General features: G+C 52.3%; 1 protein-coding gene and 1 long non-coding RNA gene across 12 annotated transcripts in view; one reads left to right on the top strand and one right to left on the bottom strand.

Moving 5' to 3' along the window:
• Window positions 1–25,303, top strand: part of FRMD4A (FERM domain containing 4A) — a 608,721-nt gene extending 583,418 nt beyond the window's left edge. For 8 of the 10 annotated variants that reach the window (XM_032349452.1, XM_032349459.1, XM_032349456.1 and 5 more), the window contains 5 exons: window positions 765–1,002; window positions 1,795–1,962; window positions 3,959–4,821; window positions 6,903–6,999; window positions 22,077–25,303. In XM_032349452.1, coding sequence (XP_032205343.1) covers window positions 765–1,002; window positions 1,795–1,962; window positions 3,959–4,821; window positions 6,903–6,999; window positions 22,077–22,179 — 1,469 coding nt within the window. In that variant the 3' untranslated portion in view covers window positions 22,180–25,303. Of the gene's footprint in view, window positions 1–764; window positions 1,003–1,794; window positions 1,963–3,958; window positions 4,822–6,902; window positions 7,000–9,216; window positions 9,289–22,076 lie in introns of all 10 variants that reach the window. The other 2 variants (XM_032349458.1, XM_032349454.1) reach the window with 1 other exon arrangement.
• On the bottom strand, window positions 10,708–19,613 carry LOC116594268. Of its 2 annotated transcripts, XR_004287133.1 has the most exons (4): window positions 19,550–19,613; window positions 15,765–16,089; window positions 12,216–12,294; window positions 10,708–11,588 (listed from the first exon to the last, which is right to left on the bottom strand). It is a non-coding gene; the product is annotated as an uncharacterized LOC116594268 (long non-coding RNA). The 2 variants fall into 2 exon arrangements; XR_004287132.1 differs by having other exon boundaries at window positions 12,216–16,089.
• Window positions 25,304–25,893: the final 590 nt, after the last annotated feature.

The following is a 25,893-nucleotide window of genomic DNA, read 5'->3' as shown; positions in this document are numbered from 1 at the left end:
TCACCAGCCACCGTCCCAGCTGGATGTGGCCCTGGGCTCTTCCCTTCCTCCTCTCTGCCCGTCCACTACAGACCCCCTCAGCACATCGGGTGCAAAGGATCGGGACTCCCCTGAGGGCAGGGAATAGTCTTCCATTTGGTTAGTATCTGTAGCCTGTCTCCTTCCAGAAGAACCTAAGGCAGGTCTGAGAGGAAAATCTCCAGGCACACATTAAAGGACCATAGCGATCTGAGGAAAGCAGAGAGGGGGAAACCCAGAGCCACCAAAAGGTCATGACCCTCGACATACATACCTGTCATTTCTTGTAACAAGTATTTACTGAGCCGTCAGAATACACATAATACACATCAAGTATTTATTGCTGGGTGCCATCACTCTAGGCATTGAGGTTGTAGACATGAACAAAAGAGAACCCTCACAGAGCTAAAACTTCTCCAGAGCAAAATAGACACTTAGGGTCTGCCGAGAAACAACTTGACGATATAATCAGGACGCCATCATTCGCGGTGGGTCTTTATGGAATTCGGGCTTCATTCGGTCTGTAGCTAACATGAAGTCAAACTCCTCTCCCTACCCAGTGCTGCTTGAAATGTCAGTGTGGTTTGTTCTGTTTGGACTGGTCTTGGCAAGTGGGGAAGCCTGGGGTGCTCTCACCCAGCGCACCCCGTCTGCGGGGCAGGGGAGGGCGTGGGCGGGGGTGGCGGGTCTGTCTGGGTCGGCGGGAGGGACCCTTGCTCAGTTCGTCTCTCTCCATCTCTGCGCAGAAGACTCTCAGGTCACCAGCACACTGTCCCCCTTACAGTCTCCTCACAAGGGACTCCCTCCTCGGCCACCGTCACACAACAGGCCCCCCCCTCCCCAGTCCCTGGAGGGACTCCGGCAGATGCACTATCACCGCAACGACTATGACAAGTCCCCCATAAAACCCAAAATGTGGAGCGAGTCCTCTTTGGATGAGCCTTACGAGAAGGTCAAGAAACGCTCCTCCCACGGCCATTCCAGGTAAGCCGGGTCCGGGAGGCCACAGGGGAAAAAAAAGCAAAGGCTGTCCTAAACCGCATCCACCAGTCAGTCATCCCTCGGCGATGGCCTCCCTCCCAGACGGCGGGTCCGCAGTGCTGTGCTCACAGCGCCCTCTGCTGCTGACCCTGTCGAGGTGCAGCTCCGTCCCCACAAGGAAACCGGGGGCGTCTAGCCGGCATGTTGGCATGTTCGCACAGGGCTAGAAGGTTGTGCGATGACACGGGAGGTAACGAGGAAGTCTGGGGCGGTACTACTCTGCATGGCAAGTGAGATGCCACTCGTAGGAATCCCAAAAGTGGCTCAGAATCCAGCACCATCGTCCAACAGGATTCTGGAACCGGACAGCTGTGGTCTTAGCTGTATGTTATCAGCTTACTCAGCTGAGATTGCAGAGAGGGGTTATTGGAAGGCATTTTTGGTCCGTTTCTCTGTTTTTCTCATTTCCTTTAATTACGCCCTTTAAAGCTCCCAGTGGCTGTCCAGACAGGTAAATATTTGTCGGCTGGAAAACAGAAACTTGGTTGAGGGCAGGGACGACACAGAACAAGGCTGATGAGGGTGTTTGTCTCACACCACCATGGGGATCAGGGATGGGGACCCCCACACTTCTGGGGTGATGGCTGAGTACCACAATTGGAATCCGAGTGAGAGGTGGGGTGGTCCTGGGCCAGCTTTCCCGACACCAGAGCTGATGTCCGCAGCTAGGTGGCCCCCAGGAAGAGGGCCAGTTGTGTCTTGGCAGTGACCAGCCTGGTGTCCTCTGGTTTGCAGCAGCCACAAGCGCTTTCCCAGCACGGGGAGCTGTGCCGAAGCCGGCGGGGGCAGCAGCTCCCTGCAGAACAGCCCCATCCGCAGTCTCCCCCACTGGAACTCGCAGTCCAGCATGCCGTCCACGCCGGACCTCCGGGTCCGGAGTCCCCACTATGTTCATTCCACGAGGTGAGTGTACCAGGCCTCGGGGCCACTTTCCTCCCTAGAGCAGATCTCCCTGGCCCTAAACTGGCCCAAAGAATGGTAAACTAGGGGCAGGCCCAAACCAGTGAGGGAGGTTCCTGTTAAAGCGAGGCAGGATGAAGATCCGAGCAGGTGGCGGCCAGCCCTTGTTAGCTACAGGACCTGTTCTTATCCCAGTTATGTTCAGTGGGCACCAGGAGTCGCCTGGAGAACCCCAAGCTTCTAGAGCCAGTGGGCATGGAGCTTCCCTTTTTTTTCTTTTTCTTTTTTTTTTTAAGATTTGTTTAAAATGTATTTGTTTAAGCAATATCTACCCCAACTGTGGGGCTTGAACTCAGAACCCTGAAAGGAAGAGCTGGCTGCACTACAGAGTCCGCCAGGCCCCCATGGAGGGACATTTGCTGATTAATGTGGAGGCAGGCCAGGCTGGCCAGCTTAGAGGGAAGCATGTTGGACCCACACCAGCCTCGCACTGACACGGGCATCTTTATTCTGTAGTCTCCACGTAGCTTCCCGCTGATGTCTCTGTTTCTCCTGGACTTCTCAGTGCTGCAAGGTGTAAGTTCATTGTAGAGCAAAAAGGACAGGCAGAAGTGAAAACGTGAATCACATTTTCTTTTTCTGAAAAGAGGCAGAACCAAAGCCACCATTCCATTTTATCAAAGCCTGATTGCCCAGGACTGTGACACGAAGGATGGATTTATACAGGATAAGATTGAGCGGTCCAGGCAAGATTATCTCCTTCATCCTTTCATGCAACAAGTATTTATCAGGTGCCTTTATGTAGCAGGTACCCCTATAGGGGTTAGAGCAGTGACAAAACAGACCACACTCCAGCCCTCACTGGAGTGACATTTTAGCACCGGGGAGTCACAAGAAAGAAAAATATATGTCAAGTGGTGATAAGCACAAGGAAGAAAAGGGAACAGGGCAGGAGTCTGCGCAATGGAAAGAGAGTCTCTGTTAAGTGAAAGCATCAGGGACAGGCAAGTTCTCTTTAATAAGATGACATTTGAGCAGAGACCTGAATGGATGAGGTAGCAAGTTCTGAGGCCATCTCGGGGAATGGCAAGGTCAAAGCCCCAGAGGCAGGCCTGCACTTGGCACATTCCCAGGAGGCCAGTTTGCCCAGAGCAGGTGATGGAGAGGGTGGCACCAGAGAGGAAACTGAGGACCGAGTCCCGGAGGGCCCCTTGCCGGGGACTTCAGGTTCTACCCTGAGTGACAGAACAGGAACTCACCTCTCCCTGGCCAGTGGGGCCACCCTGAGTCTCACACGTGTCCTAGCATTGGCCACCCCTGCAACAGAGGTGGGTGCTTGGAGTGGGGGCCCAAAAGAAGAGCGGGCACTGTAGACAAGGTAGTGGCAGGGTGAATGTTGGCACCAGGCATTCCGAAGTGCTCATGTGCCCACAGGCTTCCGTCGTAGTTTCAGGGGAACGGAAATCCATTTCTGTTGGTTTCATACTAGTATTTGGTTGAAGCCTGTGAAGAGCCTGCTGTGGGACTCTTGTTTGATCTACAAAAAGTGGGCGTTTCAGATGATTGAACATAATACTAGAAATAGGGATTCTCTTGGTTCTCTTTGTATCTATAGAAGCCCTTTCCACGATTAAAAAAAAAGAAAGAAAGAAAGAGAAAAGAAAACAAACAGGCCAGGCTAGTGGCGTATTTTTTCAGAGGACACCCTTCCGTGGGTGCTGGCTCCTGTCCCAGGCCCCCCGGGGGACTCAGGCATCACAGGAGAGGCCGGGCTGGCTTCCAGGGATCTGCTGTCTCCTCCGGCCCCTGCGTTCACCTGTCGATGGCAGGGAGAGCCCTGACTCCCAGGGCGGCCCTGCTTCTCCTCTGTCTGCTAGATGGCAGCTCCGGGCTGGGCGTTCTGCCCTTTCCCAGGTCCGAGGATGGCAGAGCCCGCTCTCCGCTCTCCGTCCCCCTCCCTCGGGCCCCACCCACCCACCCAGGCGCCGTCTCCTCGCAGGTCGGTGGACCTCAGCCCCACGCGGCTGCACAGCCTCGCCCTGCACTTTAGGCACCGGAGCTCCAGCTTGGAGTCCCAGGGCAAGCTCCTGGGCTCGGAGAACGACACGGGGAGCCCCGACTTCTACACCCCACGGACTCGTAGCAGCAACGGCTCCGACCCCATGGACGACTGCTCCTCCTGCACCAGCCACTCGAGCTCGGAGCACTACTACCCGGCGCAGATGAACGCCAACTACTCCACGCTGGCCGAGGACTCGCCGTCCAAGGCGCGCGCGCGGCAGCGGCAGCGACAGCGGGCGGCGGGTGCGCTGGGCGCGGCGAACTCGGGCAGCATGCCCAACCTGGCGGCGCGCGGCGGCGGCGCGCACGGCGTCTACCTGCACAGCCAGAGCCAGCCGAGCTCGCAGTACCGCATCAAGGAGTACCCGCTGTACATCGAGGGCAGCGCCACGCCCGTGGTGGTGCGCAGCCTGGAGAGCGACCAGGAGGGCCACTACAGCGTCAAGGCGCAGTTCAAGACCTCCAACTCGTACACGGCGGGCGGCCTCTTCAGGGAGAGCTGGCGCGGCGGAGACGAGGGCGATGCGGGCCGCCTGACGCCGTCGCGCTCGCAGATCCTGCGGACTCCGTCGCTGGGCCGCGAGGGTGCCCACGACAAGGGCGCGGGTCGCGCCGCCGTGTCGGACGAGCTGCGCCAGTGGTACCAGCGCTCCACTGCCTCGCACAAGGAGCACAGCCGCCTGTCGCACACCAGCTCCACGTCCTCGGACAGCGGCTCCCAGTACAGCACCTCCTCCCAGAGCACCTTCGTGGCGCACAGCAGGGTCACCAGGATGCCCCAGATGTGCAAGGCCACGTCAGGTGAGGTGGGGGGGGGGGGGACACGACCTGGCACATGCGTCCTCGTGCGGGGTGGGGGTGGGTGGAGCCAGCGGCTTGTTTGCGGGGCTTCTGGTTTGCTCAGAGTATCCTGAGTTCTAGAAACCTTGGCGTCAGACCCATGAGACTGGAGGCCTTCCAGGGGAGCCTCCCTCCTTCACGCCTGCGATGCCAGTCCGGGTTTTGCAGGGGCCATAGATCTCGGGGAACATGGGGGCAGTGCTGGGCTAACTGGCCCCCACTTCGGCTTCGGAGGTGGGAGTGCAAACCGTCCCTCCAGCCACTTCCTGTAGGGACAGCCAGAGAAGCTCTGTGCAGAAGGGTCTCGGGCTTTATCCAGTGCAAGGTGCACCTTCACCCTGGTTGAAGAGACACTAGTTAGAGACCCGAGGGGCCCCTTCCAGACGGATGCTGGTGCTGGGCTTCGGCGCCAGGGCCCTGGGATTCAGGGGGTGTCCCCTGGGTGGGGCTGAGGACAGCTGTGGGCTCCAGTGCCAGAGCTCAGCCCCAGCTGCTCTGGAGATCCCCTCTCCGTGATGTTAGGAACGTGACCGGAGGAATTTTTGTAGTATCAAGATGATACTACATCTTGAAAACTTTCCTAACCTGATTAAGAGTTACTTTGTATTCTTGTACTAAGTACTGGGCAGGGCCAGAGTGAACACCATCATGGCTGGCTTCAGAGGCTACTTTCTCTTCCCAGCTCCTGCCTGGGAAACAACAGTGTGACAGTGGCCGTCAGTGCTCAGCAGTGAGGGGCAGGGCTCTCAGCACACACACAGGGCAGGGAGGTGGGGGCATGGCCAGGAGGCTCTGCTCAGACTGACCATAGGGAAAGAAAAGGGAGGAGGTTGAGACATAGTTAAATGACTTTAAAAAATGGAAGAATAAAATGAGAGTGAGTAGTCAACAGAAGGAACTCCAAGTCAGGATCTGGCTTGTGACGGGCGTTAGATGAGGGTAATCGGGGGAAAGACAGAAAAGGGGGTTCACCTTTGGGGAACAGGAAGGGATTCTTGGGACCTGGAATGAGTGGGACAAAGAGGAGGGACGGGCCACCAGCCTGGGTGCACCAGGGCTCACAGCTCCTGCCTTCTGTCCCCGTTGACTCATTCATTATGGCCCACCAACCAAATGACAAGTTCCAGAGATGAGAATAGAGTGATTCAGGCAGCCAAGAGAGAACCATGGTCCTCGCCCCTCTCACGTTCCTCCTTCAGCTGTTATGGAAGCCCGGCGAAATGTGCCCTGGACTCTCCAGGTGGATTTTGGGAAGGAACAAATGAATGCATTACATGGTACCATTTAAAGAGCACGAGCCTCTGGAATGGCCTTAGCAGCTGCCAGCTGATGGGAACAGTGGTTTCTGTTCTGTCAAAACGGTAGCGCTTGCCTTGTAGATTGGCTTCCTGGACAGAGATTCGGTAGCTCTCCAGGAGCATATGGTAGGTGACAATTCAAAGCAGCTGTCTCTGAGGGTTACTGATGAGAAAGATTCCGTTCCCAGGAAGGCAGAGGATGTGTTCCAGGAGGATTTACTTTACATGAATTTTCCTAGCTAGAAAAATGCTACCCGTATCCATACACTAGTAGTCAAATTTGGATAAGCTTTCCTATAGAGGCCCCGCGCCCTTGGGCGTGTCCTCAAGTGGTCAGTTATAGGCCTGAAACAAGGAGCAAGTGCTGGCCATCTTTCTGGAAGTTCTCTGTTCATAGCACCATTTCAACAATGGGGCCACATCTGAGGATGCCCAGAGGCCTCTCTCCCTGGTGTCCAGAGAGACGGGCTCTTCCTGGGGCTTCAGATTCCCTGCCACAGTGGGGGCTGTCGCCATTCCTGTGGCCACTTCCCAGTGCGGAGCTGGGGCCTAGGAGCCCCAGGGCAGCTGGACCTGGAATGGAGCCGCATGCTTTGAGGATGAAAATGGAACTGGCCAAACATGGGGGGCAGGGTCGGCATCTCCCCACTGTGACCCTTCTACGGGGTCATATCTGGGTTTTCTGGAAGGAAGTTCACCTGAGTTGTGTGTGAGCCCTGTCTCTTCTGGGTCCCCTCTCTGCAGCTGCCTTACCTCAAAGCCAGAGAAGCTCAACACCGTCGAGTGAAATTGGAGCGACGCCCCCAAGCAGTCCCCACCACATCCTGACCTGGCAGACTGGGTGAGTCCCCCTTTCAGACTTTCCGGACTCCTCTTCCAGGCTCTAGAATGACCCTCAGCTTTCCTTGTTAGTGAGGAAGGATGTAGTAACAAGTACAAGATCCTAGTGACAGAAGGGTCTGTCAGCAAACACATGGTGAGGGTGTGTTCCTGGGAAACCTCTTCCTTCCCGAAGAAGCTGCGAGAATGCTGTTCCCTCTGACCTGGCTCCTTTCCATGGCTGTTCCTTTAGACAGGCTAGGGGTCTCAGCTCCCTCTCGACACTGGTCCCAGGAACATGGGGAAGGTCGGTGCCCGAAGGTAGACTGTGCTTCTTGGTCGCAGCCTTTGTGTTCAGATGGTCTCAGGTGGACTTGCAGGGCCTGGCAAGAGGCAGAGGATCTGAGCATCAGGCACTGGGCCCTGTGCAGGCTTCACTCGCTCCTCAGGGTGTCCCGTCCAGGAACCAGGATGCTTCTGAGGGAAACGGGCAGGAGGCTCAGAGCCCGTCTCCATCCTGGCCGGCTGCTTGTTTTTAACAAACACCGGGCACTGGGGACAGGCACCCCGAGAACCGTAAGACAAGGTCCACCCAGATGAAGCAGCATTCCGTTCCTTCTTGGGCTCCAGCGTGGGCAGAGCGCCTCTGACCTCGCAGACAGTTAGAGCTCGCGACTCCCGAAGCTCCGAGGACGCACGGAAGCTGCTGTCCTCGAGGTCCCTGCCGCCTCTGTTGTTCCTCAGATGTCGCCTCGACCTGGCTATCACGTCCTGTCGGTGACCGTGGGGTGAAGAAGCGAGGGGATCCCTTGTCTGGCTTTAGTCAGGCCCCCGTTTGCTGGAGCGTCTGCGGGGAGGTCGGGAAGGGTTGGCAGCTGTGCGGGAGCAGGATCAGGGGGACCGCGACCGGCTCCACTGCCGGCATTTCTGGCTCCTGTGCTTGGCAGATGTTGTTTCCTTTCCTGTTCACTTATCTGTGGTGGTTTTAAGGCCCGGCTCTCTGGGGCCTTAGTGTTTGACGGAAGGGAAGGCGAGCTAATGCTTATTGAGTGCTTGCTGCGTACTCAAAGGCCAGGAGCTTTTTCTAAGGTGGAGGCGTTCGTATGTCCCTAACTGCGGCCTCGAGGGGGCGACACGCAGATCTCTGGGTTTGACAGAGGAGGCTCAGAGAAAAGCCGTGCCCTGCCCGGAGTCACACGGCCGAATGATGCTGTGTGTGTTCCCTGACCTCCGGGGTCTTGTCTTTTTCTGCCAGGCCGGTGGTTCTTACAGTGTTGTCTCCAGACCAGTAGCCTGAGCATCTGTGGCCTGGGATCTTGTGAGAAAGGCAGATTCTGGGGCCCACCCATGACTACGAAATTAGAAACTCAGGCCTGGGACCGGGCAGTTGTGTTTGAACAAGGTTCTGAGGCTTGCTTGAGATTGCCCAGCCCTGAGCTGTGCCCCCTGCCACCTCCCGCTCCGTCTGCCGTGGGAGAGCCCGCAGTCCCAACTGCAGGGAACTTGCAACCGCTCCCATGTCTTGGTGTACCTTTGGGGCCACAGCTCTGTCCTTGTCCCAGATCATTATGACCCTCCCTTGCATCCCAGCCGCACGCCAGCTCCGTCTTGTGGGGTCAGGCAGCTGCTGCAAGGCCTCGGGCCCCAGAGTTGCACCCAGAGAAACTCCAAGAATGTTAGGTCTGCTCTCAGGATGGCACCACCCGGGGCCAAACCCTTCCACCCAAGTAAGAACTTAAGATTTTAGCCTGTTTGGCTCCTCCAATGTGATCTGAATGTGACTGACTGACAGCCGGCCGGAAGTGGGTGAACACAACCCCAAAGGCCTACGTGGCTTGTCCTGGTCTTGATACCTGGGTGTCACCGCAGAGAGCTGGTTGAGGCCTCAGGACCAACCAGAAACCCACTGGAGACAATCTGGGTCCTTGAAGTGAACCTTTATCATGTGGAGGTGAATGATCATGAACAACCAGTAACTACTCCCCGCACTGTGATCAGAAAATGGGAAATGGGTAAAAAGTGCCAAAGCCTGCCTTCCTCATGGAACTGAGGAGGTCTCGGACTCACTCCAGGGGCCTGAAAGCTCTGCATGCTGGGGTTGTCTGTCACTAACACTAACACTGGGTGTGGAGTCAGCCGATCTCTCCAACGTATTAATAAGCTACTAATCATGTCTGTGTCGGTTCCTCTCTTTAACATGACCTCTCTTCTCTTCCTTCTTCTGCTTTCCTTTGTTCAGAGAAGCAACAGAAAACTCACCCATTATGGATGGGTCTGAGTCTCCAACTCACCAAAGCACTGATGAATAGAGGTACCGTAAGGGAATGTTTGGTTCTCCTAGCCCTCCCCCCTTCGCTGCTCATGAGTTTGTGGTCTCACATGTGCTGCATGTGTCCCCCCTGCCCATACCGTAATTTCCAGAAGGAAACTTGTGAATGGTGTGGAAGCTGTTATTGTTATGTCTTATTTCTGGACACCCATGGAGCTCTGTGTCTATGTCTGTTTTTATAGCAGATGTTAGTCCCCGTGCTACTTCCCAGAAAAGACCTCAGAGTATGTTCTAGCCCTTTTCAGACTCTGTGTATGTATTGGTTTAGTGACTATGGTTTAGTCCATGGAGAGAAGAGCTTCTTGGAGTTGACATTTCAAAGCACCTAAAGCAGACCTGAGTTGACCTGGGCACCTGAAGATCACCCATGATTTCGTCTAGCATTCCTGAGGGACAGATGCAGACTCTGCCAAATGCCCTGCTTTCCAGAATGTGGTCCACCAGCATTACCTGGGGGCTTGGTGGAGAGCTGAACTCCTGGGCATACTGAAATTGAATCTGCATTTTTATTATTATTTTTTTTTTTTTTAAGATTTCACTCATTTATTTGACAGACTGAGATCACAAGTAGGCAGAGAGGGAGAGAGGAGGAAGCAGGCTTCTTGCTGAGCAGACAGCCCAGTGGGGGGCTCGATCCTAGGACCCTAGGATCATGATCTTAGCCAAAGGCAGAGGCTTTAACCCAGTGAGCCACCCTTTGCCCTGAATCTGCATTTTAATGAGCTTCCTGGGTGAACCAAATGCACTTGAAATTTGGGAAGCCCTGCTGTAGTGGGCAGAAAACCAGTACCTCCTGGTCAGGTTCTGCTTCCCAGGGCCCAGATTCCAACTGGTAGATAAGACACTGAGATCTAAATAGCATTTCAAGGGTCGACTAAAAAAAGATAAGGATAGCGGATAAAAAGTTATAAGCTTTTTTTTCAGACAAAAATAGAACCCTGTGTCCCAGGAACCATGCTTGAGACCAGGAGTTCTAACAGGAGCCATTCGAGGAGAGGGAGGAGCAGCAGGACGCAGGTATTAACTACCCCGAGACTTCAGAGCATTCCGGGGGAGCAGGAGGACTCAGGCTTATGGCAGTAGCTCTTGAATCTGGCTTCCGCGGCTTGGGGTGGGTTGGCCGGGGTGGGGAGAGGCAGCGTTCCACGGGCAAAAACACAGATGCAGCAACAGGCAGGGGTGTCTGATGACCAGCAAAGAGCCTCATCTTGTAGAGAGTGAGTGTTGTAGAGACTTCTCCCTAAAAAGTAGGGCAGGATGAGGTCCTGAACAAACTAGGAAAGACACGTGGAACAGTTTTTAATGAAAGGTTCCTGAGTTGGCAGATGGGAGATTAGGAAAACAGGGGCTTAGCCTTTGAGAGGAAGATGGTGCTCAATGAAACAAACTGAGGAAATCGGAGAGACTGTATAGGCTTTATTCAGTAATTCAAGACTCAGGCAGCATCTCTAGCAGATAGAAAGGAGCTGTTCCAGATGAGACTTCTCTAGGCAGAAGGGAGCAGGAACACGGATTTATACTAGGCAAAAAATCGACTGGTTCTTGCAAGGTCATTTTTGATTGGGTTATGACTCTGGGAGAACTGATGCTAATTAAGTTGAGGTCTCAGTTTGGTGATGTGGGTCTTAGCATCGGAGACTCCATTTTGGACTTGTTTTCTTATTTTTAACAATTCCTTCCTTTTATTCAGACTCCTAGCCTCACCAAGAGATGTGATCAAAACTTAAGGCATTAGGGTTACTTGTAGCTAACACTCAGTTCTCACAGGTTTTGCTGAATCTCTGTGTGGTACTCACAGGTCACTAGATCAGGTTCATTCTATAAGCTGGTCATTCTCTTCATTCCTTTTCTGAAGTTCTGTCCGTAGGGAGATCCCTTGCTGGGTGGTGAACGGCTGCAACCATGTAGTTAAAGCTTTTGAGAGCAAAGCGTGCGCGAGTGGGATGACTGTGGTTAGAGCAGAGGAACAACTGCTGAGGAGGACCCCACCGACGGAGTCCCTTTCGTAAGCCCACTGCCATGTGCGGGGGTCTTGGATAACTGAGTCTTCGCTTCCTGGAAAGCATCTGTCCGAGTTCAGCAAGTGGCACTGTTTGGCCACAGCAGCACCTCAGCTGAGAGACACTCCGGGGCTACGCGTCAGAACAGCTCGGGCAGAGAGCCTAGGAATTCATGAGGCAGGTCTTGTTCTAGAAGCCAATTCTGCAACATCTGCGAGAGTGAGGGAGAAGTCCCAAAGTGCAGGCTCGCTCGAGCTCACTCCTGCCCAGGAGGCGGACGATCTGCCAAGGGAAGCAAACTTGGATTCGTGAATGCTTCTTGGTCATTCCTATTTGAGTCTGTGGCTTGGGACTCAGAGGAGGACAGCCACGGAGGCCAGTACAACTCGAGGTCTGTGGTTTTATTTGGTTATTACCCTTGCCTGGTGTCCCTTTCTTTGGACAGAGCCTGGATGCCAAGTTCTCTGGGCCTGGGGTTCGTAACCAGAGACTGTGTGACCTGGTGCACAGAGGGGCTGCGTTGGGCCCAGGGCAAGTGAGGCGCGGGCAGTCAGGCAGAAGTTTGTGATGGGCAGGACCGCGGGAGCAAGAGCATCGGGGGGAATCCGGCCATCTTCCGGAGGCCAGATTACCTCTCCTGTGGCAGTGGCTTGAGACGGGTGCACAATGGCATTATCTCTGCAGGCCAGAGCCAGGAGAAAGGTGGACAAAAGGATCACACAGACCTTCATGGAGTAAGAATTAGGGGAAGAATGGTCAGAGAGGGAAAGAGAAATTTGCCACACCTTGGGAGGAAGCCCTCAACCTTGACTTGGTACCCCTCTAACTCGTCAGTTTGAGTCTGGCGTCTCCAGCTTCTGCACTGCACCAGACGGGAGGTGGAGCCTTCTTTGGTCACAAAATACGCACCAGGGTTCAGCACCTTGTAATCGAGCAGCAGTGTCAGGGGTCAGGAGTTCTTGGTAGGATTCCTTCCCGAGTCTCAGTTCTGCAAAATCAAGTGGCTATAAATGACAAAACACTTTAAAATGCTCAGATCTGATTGGAGTTCATTATAATGAAATTGATAAGGAAATTTGATTATTTCTGTGATATACAACATTTAAAGATAATAACTGAAATTATGAATAACATTATACCAGGACATATCAGATTTCTAGAAACTTCATACATTTTCAAGAATAACATGGTCTATAAAAATAACCTAAGAAGGTTTTTATTACTTACACGACAAAGCTTCCCATGTAATTTAATGTAGCAAATAAACCTAATTAGTGAAGCATCTTTTGTAAGGGGAGAAACAAATCCTTTGAGATTTTCCAGGGACACTCTAGAGAAAACCAGATAGAACACTTACATCTCTAGTTCCTTCAAGACAGAATTTTGTTATCCTGAGGCCAGAATTTTACAGTAATTATAAAGCTTTTGAGGTGATGGCAGGAGGAGGGGGGGTGGGTGTGGAGATTTGAGGATTGCTAAAAATGCTAGGTGGGCTCTGCATTGCTTCCATTTAAATGGCTGTGCTTCTGTTCTTGTAAAGACTTGAGTTGTAAGAAGTCAGGGAAGCGGACTCCGATCAGGATTCCTGCCCTTTGCCAGCTTCTGCCGCTTTTCCCAGGCTCTCACCTGCAGGGTCTCAAGCAAGTGAGGCATAAAGTAGAGCGTATAGCCCTGGAATCTATCAGAATTGAGCAAGGCTCTCCATTCATTTCCATTTTAGTTTCCCGTTGGCTGTTTAATGGACTGACTGGTCACAGGTTATCAGAAAACCCCTCAGAGTCCCGTCAACTATGAGAAGGGCTCATCGGAGGCCCACCTTTGGGGCCAGTAACGGGGCAGACTTTTGTTGACAGTCATGTGGTCTCTTCAGAGGGAAAAGACACTTCAGAGGATGAGCGGATCATGAGTGCTCAGGAAGAGTCACATCAGTGTTATGGTCTTGGTTTCGGGTACCTCTTGTGGCCTTCACTTTTCATTATCCTTTGCATGACTCTCTTAATGAAGCTATTCTGGAATTGTGAAATCTTTTGCAGGCTTCCGCATGCCCATGAAGGTGGGTAACCCATTCTGATGCGTTTGGCAAACCTTGCTTTCAGGTTGACTTACGTGGATTATCTAACTGGAATGTTCCCAGTGATGGCGAACCACCTCACTAAGTAGGTCAACTGAGGCAGGCTCCAGCGGCCAGAAATGGGGTTCATGTGGGAGTGGCAGAAGAAGTGCATTTTGAGAAATGCAGGCTGTAGCAAGCGACAGGTGAGCGGTTGAGGGCTTGGGCAGGCTGGATTTGCAAAGTGTGCGAAGAGGGAAAAGTCCAACCAGAGTCTAAACAAATTCGCCGGCTGCAGGACAGGAAAAGATCCTTGGCATAGTTCTCTGGTTAAGCAGTCAGTCTCAGTCTTCTGTAAGTAAGTTACGTATTTACGGAAAATCAATTTCTGAGTTCTTAAGTTCCATTCTTCTGAGGGGACGGGACATGTGTGAGATTGTTCATTTCATAGCCTCTGATTTCATTTAAGATTGAAATCCTTTCACATTCCCCACTATTGCTCAAGATCTTTTGCAGAAACCATCACCGATAACCATGTTGTTTAGGCATTGTTTTCCCTTTTATTCCTTCCGTAATCAAAGATGTTAGATGGAGCACAAGCCCCTTGGAGGGAAGACCATCTTCACATGTCATGTGCCACAGAGGAGGGAACTGGAAAGGGGATCTCAGTGGCCCCATCTGAACAACAGCAAGGCCAAAAACCAAACCATGCATATTTTCAGGGGACAGGAAAGTTCAGAAAGCGACTAAACCGAATTGGCTTTGGGAGACTGGCTGGTGTCCTCTGATTTCTGGGAAGAGCTAGAACTTGTGTAAGGATAGGTTAATTTTCCTTTATGAGCCTGCACTGATGGTCTCCATTTTGTCCTTGACATAAGTGACTCCATTTTAGTTTGGTTCTACATTTCCCCTTCAGTATCGAGTGAGGGGCAGCAATCATGCAATACACGCTGAGTGTCTTTTGCAGGGACTTCACCTTTTGATGATCCGTGTTGTTTCTTCACTCATACTCGTATCTTTATTCTTTACCATGCCTTCCTTCAGGGTGAGAACAGCTTTGGGAATCGTAGCAAGCAAAAGGCCACTCCTGAGCAACTTATATTGGGTCAAAGTGGACGGTCAAGGCAAGGAGACCTTGTCAAGGGTGTAGATGTCAGACAGCTGCTTGCCCAAGGCTTTGAAATGCGTCAGGCTCGTTATTTTCACAAAGGCCAGATGGGCAACTCAGTACTTTAAAGAATCATAAAACAAAATGACAAGTAGGCTAGAAAGACCCAATTGTAGTATAGATTTAAACCATAAGCCTGGTCTTTTTGGGAACCAGCTGAATAAATCAGAATTCTAAGATGAGTCAAACTGGACTTGTAACCAGTGGCTTTTTCTCAGACAATGTAACTGAACCTTGACTTCCCTGGAAGTGTTAAGCCAAGTCTGCATCTTGACTGACTGTGGCACAGACAGCCTGTACTGCCAAGAGGTAATCGAGGGCTAGCCTGCCATCCAAGACAAGTTTAGGCAGAGAACCTCGGGAGTCTTGCTGGGCAGCGATAGCCTTAGCACCTGAGTTGTCAGTGGTTCGATGGGTTAAAGCAAAGTCTGGGGCCCTAGCCTGTTCGTGCACCCCTAATCAGCGAGGTAGAGATCAGCCAAAGGAAGCGACTCCTGAATTATGAATGCTTCCTGGTCTCCTCTAACCTGATAATGTAAATTCAGGGGAGCTGACCAATAAGGTGTCTCAGTTTGGCTGCGGAGAGCTGGGGTTCACTGACAGAACCAGAGGGAGAGAACTGCTTATATGCCAGTCTGGGTGCTCAGAGGCCCCAGGAGAAGGATCAGCGCCCCGCCCCGGACAAAGATCAGTGCTGTCGGGCTGAAGCGGCCCTGCTCAGGGGGTCAGCGCCACGTCTGCTCGGTCCAGCCAGGGATTGGTTAGGTTTTTGGCACATTCAGGAAGTCAGTCTCCTAGTCTGAAATAGAGAGTTGTTCTAAATTCCTTGTCAAAGCAGATGCTTCTGGTGAAAATTCTTTGTGATGAGGGGTGAATCTGATTTAGAAAATCGTTAAGAGCCTGGTGATGCCAGTGGACTTATCTAGGGCACACGGGTATCTGTACCTTGTTGGTCAAGGACTGGTATCACTGGAGAACGGTAACAAGAAGGCACTGGGAAAGCCTGGCTGCGAAGTAGAAGCTGACACTGAAGGGAATTTGGATGTGGTTTATGAAGGAGAACTGGCTACAGGAAAGCCCAGGGGTGCCCCAAATCACAGACACATCAGAGTTTGCGAAGGCTGATTCAGCAGTCTGAGAGGTTGTCTCCCTGGGCAGTTGTCCGTAAGAGGGAGCGTATAGTTTTTCCGAGTCTTTCCAAGGAGTAACAGAAGAGAGCAGATAGAAAAACAACACTTACATGGAGGAGTCTGGTTCATTTTTGGCTGTCACGATTTTCAAAGAGAAGAAGGACAGTGGTCGAGGCCTGGTCCGACACCCGGGCTAGCCCTCCGCTCCTGGTGGCTGGAGAGCTTGCGGCTGTTCCTTTCAGGTCCCCTGACTCCTGGACGTTGGGACAGATGAATCCAGGGGCAGATGCCTCCAGGGTTAGCTGGGCAGGAACTGGTCAGCAGTACCAGAAAGGTCCTTTCACAATAGGGCAGAGGGAGTCTTTGACTTGATGTCCCTTCCAGTACGAGTGCTCTCCGGCATGTGGCTCATGAAGGTCAGGTGGTATTCTTGCTCTGGAAAGAGGGAAGAAGGGGCAATATCCTAACAGGTGTGGTTGGGCAATCTAAGGGTCAGAGTACCAGGAAGGAGGCAAATGCGTGCACCCACCAGTTACTGCTCTGTAAGGAACAAGCTTTCCTAAACATACGGACTTGAGCTTCAGAAAGTCCAAGGACCGCATCTGGGTCCAGAGAAATTCCAGAGTTGCACAGAAATTTCCTAATGGGGTTTCAATGATGCCTTTAGTCCTTTCGACTAGTTCTGGAGATTAAGGAGGGCAGGGCAGGGCAGCCTCTAAGGCACAGGAAGGGCTGTGCGTGCCCTGGGGTCGGCAGGCCAGGGACATGGCCTCTGAGGTCACTGTGCAAACCTGTGGCAGCGGCCCAGGTCCAGATGGTGTTCTCAAGTGATCTTGTTGCTACAAAACTGGCAGTGGTTTGTTGACCAGGAAAGCTTCTTTTTAAGCCAATTAATTAAAAAACTTTTACAAATTAATTTTGGCATTATCACCCAGAGGTAGAAAAAACATCACCCAACTACAACATACATCCACAGACATAGAGATCTTCAGCTTTCGTTTTAAAGTGTAGCCAGGAGACCAGTATGAGAATGCAAAACTGACTAGTTTACAAAAGAACAGCTGGAACTAAATCATGTTTCTGAAAGTTGGGATAAATTCAGGTTACCGGCTCAGACAGCTAAAGCATTTGGGGAGAAGACATTTAAGACTGTCATTCACCTAATTCCAAATAGCCTCCCCCCTTTATTTCTCCTTCTGGTAAGAAAGACCTCCCTGAAGTTTGCACTGGAAAGGGATGGCCTACGAGACAAGTTCTGCAAGTAGAACATTCCCATCATTCCTGGGAGAAGGCCTTCGTTTTTAAATTCACATCAAGCCTCTTGAGACAAACTGGGAAGGGTTGGGGATTGGTCAAAACGACATGTGGGATCTGACTTGCTCCTAGAGCTGTACTTGTTCTGGTGAAGATGTGATTTGTCCTCAGACAGGAACCCTCGTTTTTAATTCCTTAAGAAATCGGGATGCAACATGAGAGACATCACAGGCTGACCCACCATCCCACTGCACCCTAGTTAGAATGGAAATCACCAGATTCCTATGTTCCAGATTTAGAGCTCAGTCTCTGGCTTGTTCTAGTAAATTTTTCCACAGATGGCGGCAAGATGTTTTTCTTGCCCTCTGAGGACATGGGGAGAAAGCTGCCCATGAGGTTGCTGTCAGGCTCTGGGGAGGATAGTCTGCTTCCAATCTGGCCAACTTCTGACCAGAGAGCTTCCTAAAAATCCTTTCAACTCTGTCAGGTTTGAGCCCAAACAGTACCTATTCCTGGCTAGGACTGAACACCACCATGGACACAGAAGGTGTCCTCCGAAGAGGGTACAGAGAATACCACCCGCCCAGGAGCCAGAGCCACTCCCAGAGATGACCAAAACAGGCTGAGACACTTCCTGAGGACTGGTGATAAGCACATGGAGTTCAACCCACATTTCTGCCTGGCCATATATTGGGGGGTGGGGGGGCAAGGTGTTGGCTGCCAAGCTCAGCTCTCAGGACCCAGGAGACAGGAGGGCAACAGCTGTCCCTGGGAGAGAGGGGTTCAGTAACCCGTCAGTTTGGAGTTGGAAAGGAAGGAACTCCAAATTTTACCTTCCTCTCTCGAGTGGGCTACAGAGATTTGGGAGAGAGGACTCTGGTAAGGATTCCTGCCTGTCGCGGGCTTCTGCTAGTTTTTCCAGGATTCCTATCTGTGGGCTCCAGAGCGAGTGGGGTCTGAAGTACAGAGTGTATCTCATGCACTACCGGAAGCTGACGGGGTGCCCCAGGTTTAGTTTCTGCTGGGCTCTTTCAGGAGTCACTGGTAGCAGCTACAAGAGAATCCCTCGAGGGCCCCGTGTGGGGACCCTCCTCTGACAGCCGTGTTACAGGCTCACGTAGTCTCTTGCGGGCTGGAAGACCACTCGGATAAAGGAGTAATACCACAAGCGCTTCGGTACAAAGGAAGGTAAAGGGGAGTAGCAGGAGTCCCAGCAGGCGGACAGTCTTTTGTTTTAGGTACCACCTCTGCCTTGAACTTTTCATTACCCTTTTGCAATGAATCAGAATTAGTGAAGCAGTTCCAAATTTTGAAGCCTTCCGGAGACTTCTGCGTACCAGTTAAAACATGGATCCCATTCTGTTTGGGAACCCCTTACATTCATGTGCACGTCTTAAATGAATGAACTTGTCTCACTGGAACATTCCTCATAGGGATCTCTGGGATTCTAGGTTGTCTTCAGTGCTGCTGGTCTGTGTGCATGAGACACCATAACTATTTTTAGCATGAAACCCCTGGGGTTTGGTGGGGGCACCCAGAGAGCCTTGAGATGACTGGGATCCCATTTTGGGGGGTTTTTCCAAGAGGTCTGACCTAACACCAGGTGTCCCTGATTGCACGGGATCGTCTGGTGGGTGACAGGTGACCCGGTGTAAAGCCTACGTGTCCGTAAGCACCTTATCTTACACAGCAGTCTTACGCTTTGCAGAAGGTAGTCTCACAGAAAAGTGGCAAGTGTTCTAGCAATGTCCACGGTCCCAATTCACTGGCTTGAGAACAGGGAGAGATCCTGGGCAGGTTTTGGCTGCTCAGGAGAGAAGTGTCCGTCTTCTATTGATCAGGGAGTTACAGGACACAATCTCTCGGCATTTACGATCCGTCCTTCTGAGGGCATGTGCCTAAGCGGCTCCATTTCACATTCTCTGGTCTTGCTCTGGACTGAAATTGCTTCCCAACGGCCACGGTGACGCCAGCGTGTTTAACCAGAAGGCACCCAAGCAGCTGCACCAGGTGGCACATGCCATTGTCTGGAACCAGAGGACACGAGCTCTCAGCTGAGCCTTCGGTCTCTCAGAGACCAGTGAACACCCAAGAGGAGCATGCCTCTGGTTGGGGTTCTTGGGGCTTTTCGCAGTGTACCTGGTCGTGGAAGTTTTCTTGAGGTCGACCTGGTGGCCGTCTAACCCATTCCGTAACCCACTTACCCCAGCACTGGGGGGCAAGTGCCCTAATGGCTTCTCAGTGCTTGGCCTGTGCCCACCCATTTTGCAGCTTTGGCTTCTGAGGTTCTCATGAACATCACATCTGTTATTCCTTCACCTCACGGGCAGGTTAACAGACCCGCAGTAACCGCAGAGATGATGCCGTGCACTGGCCAAAAGGAGGTGTCAGGTGTGCACAACCAGCAGCCCCCAACACGTGGTCCCTGGGGACTAACTGAGACTAGGGACTGAGGTTCCAGGTGCAACCATTGGCCAGCTCAAGCCAAGCCACCACGCCCTGGCCTGGGACTGCAGGTGAAGTGAGGGCCGAGGACTCAGAGCCACCTGTCAGGCCAGACAGTGTTCACTTAGACCAGCAAGCCACTTCCATGGGGAGCTTAACGCAAAGAAAGCAGAGCTCGGAACCGAGAGGAACTTACCCTCGGCCTCACAAACGGTGACAGAGACACCTTGGGGTTCACAGTCTCCGCTGCCTGTGTTTCTTGCTGTCCCCGAAGCCGTGTGAGGTCTCCTTGGGATCCCAGCACTGCCACCAAACTGTTAGGAAACAAAATTCAACTAAGTAAAATTTCGGGATCTTACTGGCTTTTAATCAAGTTGCAACCCCAGTTGTTGAGGAACTAAGGACAGGTGTCCCCGTCTTACTAATTCAGTGTTTACAGGAATAGTCCCGCAGCTCTGGAAGCAATTCAAAGCCCTTCCACTAAGGGTTTTTTGTTCTTGTTGTTACAAATTCCAAAAATCCTTCTTGGAGGAGCTTGCCTTCTCTCTCTCTGAGACATAAATGCTCCAGCTGGTCTCCTCCAGGACCTGTCATACAGGCCGTTTCTTTGAAGTGCAAACTTCAGGGCAGTCATTCTTACCAGAATGAAAAAAGAGGGCAAGTCTATTTGGAACTTAGGGGAGTGAAAATCCTAAGTGTCTTCTCCACAGGTGCTTCAGCCGTCTGAGCAGGTAGCCTTAATTTATTCCAACTCCCAGAAACAATTTGGATCCAACTGTTGTTTTAGAAATGGATGGGTTTTCCGGTATCATGCCTGGTTTAGAGCACAAGGGGAGCCAGACCTGGCTAGTTCTCGTACATCTCTGCCTCCACTTCCTGCCCCCGCTAACTACAGTGTCGGGAGGAAACACGTCCTCCTGGGCTGAAGGCTGCTTGGCCTTGCTGGGCCTCTCTGAAGCGGAGGATTCTAACTGGCCCACCTGGGTCACTGGTTCACCTGGGGGAAGGGGAAGGGCAGCGTCAGGACCACAAGGAGTTAGGGAGGGACCAGCCCCCAAAGTACAACATATAGGTTCCCCCAGTGGATCCAACCACCTCCTGCCAGAAAACTTTCTCAGTCCTCAGGCACATGGCGAACGGCACTTCCAGGGCCCTGCACCGCTCAAATGCCCTAACAGGTGCCCATGGCCAGCACCAGGAGGAAGGGCCCATATGTCACTTTGCTCCTGAAAGCGGCCTTCATCCCACTGGGTCAGGAGTCCTAGCCCAGGACTCTCAGTAAAGGCCCCTGGATGCCACCGATGCCTTGGGTTTTCCAACTTTTATGGGTTTTTTTAAAAGCCAGATGAGAAACATCTACAAAACCAAAATGCCTTCATCCCTTCGTTCCTAGCAAGGTCGGCCAGTCAGACAGATGCGCCCAACAGCTGCTCTCGCTCACCGAATGGCTCGTGGGGCTGGGGGGAAGGTGCTCGCTCACCTCGCTGTGGGGCATGGGTTTCGGGGTCGCTTTTCTGCCACCCCAAGCCCTAGCGCCAAGGGCGGGGAGAACCAGGACTCTTCTGACATACACAGAAGCCCCATGGTGTTCCCAAAGCAGCAGCTCTACCCTGAAACAGCATATGCTCTGGGGCCTAGACACACCTACTGCCCCGGAATCACAGACCAATGTCACTCACAGGACATGTTGCTTCATTACCTGGAGGCTCCAGGCCTCTAGTTTCGTCGCTGTGGGACTCGCTACAAATCGACACTCAGAGGACAGTAGGAACTATGCTAGGAACAAAGGCAACAGCATCCAGGGGGCGCCAGGCCCGACATGCAGTGCGTGAACAGAGCCCAGAGTTGAGCGGGCCAGTGGTAGGGCTGCGGCCAGCGGGGCAGGGGAGAGGAGGGCAGGCCTTCATCTACCCAGGCCGCATGGGCTGCTCCAGACCCTTAGCCCACCTCCAGATACCAACCGGGCGAATGCCACCCGCTCTCCTGGGTCCGTGGCGGTGAAGTCTGACCTCTACTCTTGCCGGGAAAGAGCCAGTTTGGGATCAGAAAGGGGCGGTTTCCTAGTCCTGAATACCGGCCTCGGCCTGTCTGTCGTGACCTCCTCACCTCTCCCAGCCTCCACGGTGATGCGTCTCTTGAGGACTTGAAAAAGTCTCTTTTTTCATTCTAGTGTCCAATACATTTTTCATAGTTTCTGTAATCAGAAAACAGTGGATATAATTTTCAAAAATAGTGCGGATTCAAAAATTTTTTAAACTCCTTTCAAAATATCATCTCCATTTACTTGACACTCTGAACGTGCTTCTAGGACCACATACAAATGCAGGGAAAGCTGGTGGTGCCTGAGGTCCCCTGGAGGGCGACCCAAGCAGCTGCTCTCTGAAAGAGGACTCTAGGCATCCCGGAGGTCTGCACGCTCCTGAGGCGTGGGCACAGAGGGCAGGGCCCCGACCGGAGGGTTTCCTAGAGTTCTCAAGCCCCCGTCTCCCTCTCCCCCTGCACAGGCGTCCCTGGTGCAGGGCTCCTGAGCGTGGATTTCTTTTTTCTGGCCTGTGAGCAGCTTCCCCCTGCCGGGCCCTGACTCAGGCCGACCTCCCCATGACCCAGGGAGACCCCCCGCAGTAGCAGACCCCCCCGTGCGGGCGCACAGACTTGTGCTCGCGGGCCGAGGAAGGCCGCGCTCGTCCACTAACCTGCTCCTCTCCTCCTCGCCCTCCCTGCAGGAGCTACACCGACAGCTGTTTCCTGGATTCCTCCCTCTATCCAGAACTAGCCGACGTCCAGTGGTACGGGCAGGAGAAAGCCAAGCCCGGGACCCTCGTGTGAGCCAGCCGGCCGCAATCTGACCGCCTCAACGCCATTCAGAGATCACCTCACTGCCTCTCATTTGCCTTACCCAGACGCACTGTCACCCTGCACCAGCTTCGGCCCTCAGCACTTTTTTTTCCTCCCGTCTCCGCATCCCCTTCACCCTTAAAACCCTGACTGAGGAGACATTCTGGAAGGTTCCGGTCCCACTGTGTGTCCCCTGGCGCTCTCGCCCACAGAGAGCCAGGCACCAATCCTCAATGGCATCTTGGTGGCTTCCCCTCATCCTGGGGCCGTGACAGCCCCCAGGCCAGAAACCATCAGGGAAGGTAGCAGACATCCGATTCCTGTGGACAAGTGGCAGGAGAACAGGAAAGGGGACTTACGTACAGGGTGATCCCAAAGGACTGTTTGTTCCGCTGTGGTCAGCCTGCCACCCGCAGGCCCACCAGGCGCTCGGTGAGGAGGACACCTCACATGCGCGGGGACTGCTCAGTTGACACTTGGAATGTTCCCTGGGGGAGTCGCTGTTGGGGGAGGGGAAGGAGAATGAACAGGAAGCGTCATGTGTCAGAGATGCATCCAAGGATCACAATCAGTTCTATGCTGCCAAAGATTAAAAAAAAATTAAAAATAAAACAAAAAAATATGAGGGGCCAAGAGGAAGACATTCTTTCTGCAGTGAAGTCTTTTAAATTCTCAACTGCTACTACTCATCATAAGTGAAAAGTCAACCATTTGTAAATTGTTTCCATCTCTTTATCCCTCGCCCTTAACGTCCCACCTTCTCTCTCAGGCCAGAGCCTGGAAAACTTACCCGGTCAAAGGAGCCAGAGCGGCACTGCGGCCTCGGGTCCCCAGGGCTGTGCCCACAGAGGCCAGGCCCGCAGGTGGGGAGCAGGGTGCGCCGCCAGCCCGGGCTGCGTGGGGGTCCGGGCCCAGCCCCCTGCACCGAGCTGCTTTCCTGGTGGGATCTGTAGGAAGCGGAAGGTGGGGATGGCCAAGAGCGCTTCTCTCTCATTAAAACAAGCAGTAAAAGCGTGTCCTATTGTTTTGCACAAGGTGTTTGATTTTACTTTTTATGGGAAACCAAGGGAAAAAGCACATCACGATCCATTCGAGTGTTTAACTGTTGTGGCTCATTTTATACTTGTTAGCACACTTGTGTGACAAAGAGCCCAGACCCGACTTCTCTCGGCACCCGGTTACCCATGTGTCACTTACTCCGAGAACCCAACTCTGCCCTTAGGTAGGAAGAGTTTACTCCCGTGTCTACTAGCAGGCGGAGCGGGGCTGAAGAGCACGCCAGCTCCCCGGGGGCCCAGGGGCCTCCGGCCTTGGCAGCGACCCTGATCGACCACAGTGGTCTGCAGAAACCCAGAGGGCAAGAAAGAGCTGCATGTTTACATGTGTTTTGAGCTATGCTTAAGACACAACTGGAAAGCCATCTATCTTCAAAGGCCTCAAAAATACTTTTCTAATCATAACAAGCGCACACTCTTAGTTGGGTTATTCAAAATGGCACAAACACGGTCTCCACGGAGGTGGTACGCTGTGCTTATGGGCGCAAGGGGGGCGGGGGGAGGGACGGTTTTTCTCACTTGTAACGACTTCCTATTGGAAAGGCATTTGACAGCCAGGGACAGGAGCTGGGGTGGGGTAGTTTTGTGGGAAAGCAAAACCACAGGTAGCTTTAGAATAAAAAGAAAAATCTTTTTTTTTTATGTATGTGTAATCCGAGAAGCACGAGACTACCAGACCAGGAGGGAAGATGGACCCTAAAAACTCAGTTTAACAATGCTCCCTCCGCTGCAGCTTCGAAAGCGCTGTGGGCTCACAGCACACTGGGACCACTCCGGACAATTCAGGGCTTGCTTCCCCAGCCCTGTGGGCACCGGACTGGTGACACAGCTTGGGGAAGGGACGAATATTCACACAACAGGTGGGTAAACCCTGCGGGATCAACAAAACTGGTTCTAATGTTAACGGATTCTGGGGATGGAGGGGGCGGTTATTTTTGTTGCTCATACTTTGAGGATCAGAGCTACGGCCAACAGGTTTCTTCCTTCCCCATTCGGAACACTATACACTGGGCCATTTTTCTTTCACCCCAGAGACATACTGGCTAATCAGACTGAACTGTGTGCAATGGGAAAAGTCCAGAGAAACAGAGGAGGTGACGAGGTCACGTGGCTGCAGGTTAGACAGCATGTCCCATAGTTTCAAATCCAGCCTGCAGTCCCTCGGATCGCGCGTTTAGCCCAGCTGGGTGACAGGGATAAGAGATGAAAATTCTTTCTCAACGCTTGGGTTTCAAATTCAGGAGGCAGAAAGGAATGGAGAGGGAGGAAAATTATAGTTCAAACGCCACGAGAGTCTGGTAGGAAAGACAGAGATGACGTAAAACAGGTTTTACTGTTGAGCTGCGTTCAGTTACTACAAAATGTACATAATGTTAGTCCTTTGAGAGCCACGGGATTCATGATCAGTGTGGCAGGGAACGGGAGTTAGTGCAAACAAGCACTTGTGAGCTCTTCACAGATCCGTCTTTCTTTAAAACAAAGTAAGATGGAATCTGAAGCCCCTGGTCTGGTATAAAGGCCCGACTGGATTCTTTGGATACATGTAAGAAGTTGCCTGTTTAGCCTGAAGACTGGTAGGAACACCTACATCAGACTTTGTTGTAAGACAGGTGGATTTTTTTTTTTTTTTAAATGCAGGTGAGTGTTGAAACTGTTAAAATCCCGATTTGTTTTCATTCAGTGTTAGTTCTAAATAGAGCAGACCCCTCCAGGTGCTATCAGATGACCAGTTACTGCTTAGTTAACTAGGTGTAAAGTTTTACATACACATTCATGTCAATAGTTTATTACACGTCGTGTAAAATGGACTCTAGTTTAATAACGGGGAGAAAGGGTTAGGTTGCTCCTGAAACTGACTGTAGAGCATGGAAAATGATTTTACTGGATTCTGTTCAACTGTAATCAATGAAAAGGATGTATGTTGTAGACAAAGTTGCAGAATTAAAAAAGAAATCTGCTTTTAATTTATTCTTTTTGTATTAAGAATTTGTATAGTACCTTTACATTTTGCAAAACAGTGTTGTCAACACTTATTAAAGCATTTTCAAAATGAAAAGATCTCAGCTGCCTCTTGGAGATTTTGTTTCTAGATGACCCACGGTCTGGAAATCTCTAATTCGGGTGCCTGCAGCCTCGCTGGACTCCTTTTTTAAAGTCAATTGAAAGCTCATCTCCTTACTGGCTTGTTAGATACAGATGAGCTCAGTTTGTGTGGTCAAGTCTAGTTCTCCCTTACTCTAACGGGCTTATTAAGGATACAGAGATAATCCATTCTCAGCTGTGTATTCTCCCGCCACAAAAAAGGGTCTGAGGTTAGAGGTTGGTCTTTGTCGGACACTGTTGGCTACAACTAGTTACCGGTCTGCAGTTCATGCCAGGTTTGGGTCCTGTTCCGCACAGAACTCTATGTGGTGGGGGAGAGAGGGAATGTGGGCTTCAGAGGCCGTCCTTGGGCTCTCCACCCCTGTGTGGTGCCCAGGGCCGTGCAGGAAGCCAAGGGCCACCAGGGAGGCAGCGGGATGCTCAGGCTCCTCACCAGCCCCATGCCCACCCACCCTACCGTCAAACCCATCCCCCACCGCTGGAGTCACATCCCCAACGCAGCAGCCTGCGGGGTCCGCGGGCACCAAAAGCCCCCCGACCCTGCTAC

Source organism: Mustela erminea, chromosome 6 (genome assembly GCF_009829155.1).
Source record: "Mustela erminea isolate mMusErm1 chromosome 6, mMusErm1.Pri, whole genome shotgun sequence".
In the NCBI taxonomy this organism is placed as follows: domain Eukaryota; kingdom Metazoa; phylum Chordata; class Mammalia; order Carnivora; family Mustelidae; genus Mustela; species Mustela erminea.
This window is presented reverse-complemented; position numbering and strand designations above follow the sequence as displayed.